The sequence below is a fragment of the Rhincodon typus genome, unplaced genomic scaffold (assembly GCF_021869965.1).
Source record: "Rhincodon typus isolate 14 unplaced genomic scaffold, sRhiTyp1.1 hic_rhity00010487, whole genome shotgun sequence".
Taxonomy (NCBI): Eukaryota; Metazoa; Chordata; class Chondrichthyes; order Orectolobiformes; family Rhincodontidae; genus Rhincodon; species Rhincodon typus.
In genome coordinates, this window is record NW_025976125.1 from 1,407 (window position 1) to 5,528 (window position 4,122).

General features: G+C 47.9%; 1 protein-coding gene across 1 annotated transcript in view; it reads right to left on the reverse strand.

Annotated features, from left to right (window-relative positions):
* Positions 1-1,366: 1,366 nt before the first annotated feature.
* LOC125482450 (nesprin-1-like) overlaps positions 1,367-4,122 on the reverse strand; it is a gene marked incomplete at both ends in the record, with an annotated part of 4,211 nt that continues 1,455 nt past the window's right edge. The window contains 3 exons of the mRNA XM_048594524.1: positions 1,367-1,567; positions 2,526-2,645; positions 3,761-3,862. Of these exons, the coding sequence (XP_048450481.1) occupies positions 1,367-1,567; positions 2,526-2,645; positions 3,761-3,862 (423 nt within the window). The remainder of the gene's footprint in view (positions 1,568-2,525; positions 2,646-3,760; positions 3,863-4,122) is intronic.

Below are 4,122 nucleotides of genomic sequence, written 5' to 3' on the forward strand. Positions count from 1 at the left end.
GCAATCTCCTCCCTTACCTCCCACAGCAACCTCACGGACTTAGCAACTTCAAAGCCTTGCTAAAACCTCTAATAGCTCCCCTCTCTTAATTGGGTCAAGTATATCACAAGCTCCCTTCCCTGATTTCTATACCTACATTGCCCTTCTCTCTGGTGAACACAGCTGCAAAGTGTTCATTTAAAACTTCAGCTCCTGTTAAAACCTCACTGATGGCACGGTGGTTAGCAATGCTGCCTCACAGTACCAGGGACCCGGGTTTGATTCCACCCTTGGTCGACGGTCTGTGTGGAGTTTGCACATTCTCCCTGTGTCTGTGTGGGTTTCCTCTGGGTGCTCCGGTTTCCTCCCACAGTCCAAAGATGTGCAGGCTTGGGTGGATTGGCCATAGGAAATTGCCCATAGTGTCTAGGGTGGGAAATGCAGGGGTAGAGTAGGGGTTGGGTCTGGGTAGGATGCTCTTCGGAGGGTCAGTGTGGACTCGATGGGCCAAATGGCCTGCTTCCACACTGTAGGGATTCTATGATTCAATGCCATATACTGAGTTTCCAGGTCCACACACACATTGCCACTTGGTCCCTTAACAGGCCCTACTCTCTCCCCAATTGTTCTCTCATCCTTAAAATATTTATAAAATGTCTTTGGATCTTCCTCAATGTTATCCACTGGTGTTTTGTCATGTCCACTTTTCACTCTCCTAATTTATATTTTTAGTAGCCTCCCCGCACTCTCCATGCTCCTGTAGGGAGTCCGCTGGTTTGAGTCTTTGGTATCTACAATAAACTTACCTTATTCCCCCTTATCCAATCCTGTACATCCTTTTTGGTCCCATCCTTCCCCTTTGCTGGAACACGTTGGCCCTGCACTCTCACTATCCCCTTTGGAATGTCTCCTGCTGCTCGGATATGGGACTTTCCTGCAAGCAGCTGCTCTCAGTCCACTGTGAGCAGATCTTGTCTCATTAAAATGGGCCATCCCTTAATTCAGGGCCTTTATTTCCAGTCCATCTTTTTCCTGAAATATAATTAGTTTAAATCTTGCTGAACTATGGTCACTATCACAGAAATGTTCCCCTACTGTCGCACCTGCTACTTTCTGGCTTCATTCCCTAAAACAGGCACCAGCACCGACTGCTCTCTCATGCACTTTATATGTTGTTTTTAACAAACTCCTGGACAAATTTCCAGAATTCCGGCCCCACCAAGTCTTTCACACTTTGAAACTGCCCCCTATCCAGTGAGCCTGCTATCAGAATGGGACGTAGATGTTTCTAACTCCTCTGCTGCCAAACAGCCAGCGTGAGTTAGCCATGTCCATTGCCTGTAATTGTAGCATCACACTGAGAAAGGACGGGAGCGAGAGCAAATACCTTATGGCTCTGTAGCTGGCTCTGTAGATCACCAATGTTTTTGGAGAGCAGTCTCATCCCCTGGGAAAGCCTCTCCTGTCCATCGTTGACCAAGCCCAGGAGATCCTGCAGCAGCCTCTCATACTGACTCGGGACCAATGTGGTTTGCTGGACCTGTCCCCGGCGATCGCTCAGGCACACGCGAATACCAGTGAGGATCTCCTTGTAAAGCAAGAAATGTTAGAGTCAGTTCCTCCCAATGGACAAACACAGCCCATGTTTATAAAGCCCTCTCCCACGTGGAGAGACATCAGGAGGCAGATTGTACAAACAATGATCACACAGTGTGACACCCAGCCACGAAAGGAGATGTTATTAGGACAGGGGACCAGGGGCTGGGGAAGGCACGTTGAAGGAAAGGGAATTGCACTACTCAGAAACTATAGGCAGCTGAAAATATGACTGCCAACGACAGGGAGATTAAAGTCAGGGACGCTGAAGAAGCCAAATATCCTCACAAGTTTCCGAACTGGAGGAGAGTAGAGAGATAGGGGGCAGTGACTCCATGGAGGGTCTTGAACACAATGCTGAGCATTTTAAAATGAGAGGAGCTGCCGAGCGAGGGATCAGTGCAGATCAACTGCATTTAGCTGTGACTGAGTGGATGGCACTGCCAACCTGGAATCAGGATGGTTGTAGCCTCAAGCCCCACGTCTGAGACATGAGCTCTGTGGACTTGGCTCACTGCCCACTGCAGGGCAGACGGAGTGCTGCACTGTCAGATGTGTCAGCTTCTGGGTGGGATGTTAAACCAAGAAGTTGTCAGCGTCAGTGTTAGAAATGGGTCCTTTTGAGGGTCAATTAGAAAGCTCCACAGTTGATTGAGAACTAGGTTTGTCCTCAGTGGGGAGGTAGCGTCTGAATAAGGAAAGGAAGCAGAAGGGGGAAGGTGACAACTGGCATTCATGGTAACTTACAGATTTACAATAAAACCTTTGTACATCTCTGAAAGTCTTTTTGAACCTAATTCAGCAAATGGATATCAGTCAATTAACCCACTGGTTGGCCAAACGTTAGTGTCATTAGGTCAATGTTTATGGAAATGGCACGGATGAGGGACAGTGTTGGACAGTGAAGGTGGAACCAGGTTGTAAGAGGGAGATGGAGGATCTGCTTATACCTCCAGCTTGCAGAGATCCTCAGTTGCAGTGGTCTCCAGGTCATATTGCTGTCCCTCTGCAGTCATAGCCAGTAACTCAGCATCGATAGGCTCCAGATCACACTCCATCTTCTCAATCAACTGCAACAACACCAGGAGACAGACCAGAGAATCAGACCAACGCAGCTGGTACAATAACACAAACACCTCATCCCTCAGTGGGATAACTCACATACACATTTTACCGCAACAGAATTTGTAGCCAGCGCTAAGTTAGGGACGGATGGACAAGCGTGCACATACACACACACCCAGTAGCACCTGCACACAATGGCTTTCAGAACTGTCCTAAAGGGGCAGAAAGAAGGTTTGAGAGGGAATTCCAGAGCTTAGGCCCCAGGTCACTGAAGGGATAGGCAGCAGTAGTGGAGCAATTAAAAATAAGGCTGCTCAAGAGGGCAGAATTAGTGGAGCACAGAAATGTCTGAAGGGTTTAAGCAGATTATGGAGACAGCATGGAGCAAGGCAATGGAACCAATGCGGGTCAGTGATCACAGGGGCACAATAACAGAACTGGCCTCTGATTGATTCCAGGCACTGAGAGTAAATTTCAGGAGAACGAAAGTGAGGGTGCCAAGTGTTGGAACGATCATGTCTAGAGGTTAGGGAAGGCACAGATGAGAATCTCAGTCTCAGAAGAGCTGGTGTAGGAGTGGAGACCCTGTCACTGAGGTGGGAGAATGTGGTTGGATAAGTGGTCAAGGACACTAAGGCTGAGGACTGTCTCAGTGGATGGGTAGAGTTTTAGAGTCAGTGGCAAGGACACAGAGTTTGTGTTGAAGAGAATGATTATCCCCTTCCCAATATTTAGTGGAATGATGTTTCTGTTCATCATGAGATAGATTTGTATTTCTACAGCAGCTCACACAATCTTTGGCCTTAAAGCACTTGGGACACCTGATAAAATACATTTGAATGTAATCGTATTGGTCTGGTTTCTTCTTCTGTGAAGTGTCTTCCACAGTTTTTCCATGTTCAAAGGGTCATATCAAAGACATTGTTGGGTGGGTTACCTGAAGTTGGTGTCAATATGGTGTGGAACTGGGCCCTTCCTCAGTTCTGAAGAAGGGTCTAGACCTGAAACGTCAGCTTTCCTGCTCCTCTGATGCTGCCTGGCCTGCTGTGTTCCTCCAGGCCCACACTGTGTTATCTCTGACTCCAGCATCTGCAGCTCTTACTGTCCCCGAGTGACTTACCTGAAGTTGGTCGCTGGTGCTCTGTGCTACACATTCTGCCAATTGGTTCCGAACTTTCATCCTCCTCTCCAACAAGGCAGCCTCAAACTGCCTCAGCCGCTCCTGCGGAGTTAATACAAGCCATAAACACCAGGCAGGAGCGTGCAAATCATTCTATCAGACTCTGCACAATCCCACACTGAACACACTTACTGCCCAGCCAGTCAGTCTAATGTTACAGAATTGGCTAATGTTAATGCAGCTCCCCGTGACAATGCTGTCACTTTAAAAACGTTATTTTGTCCTGTGTTTTTTTGAAGAGAGGTTGTAAAGGCAGAAGCAATGAACTGGCTACTGGACAACAAGGTGCAGGGCTGGATGAA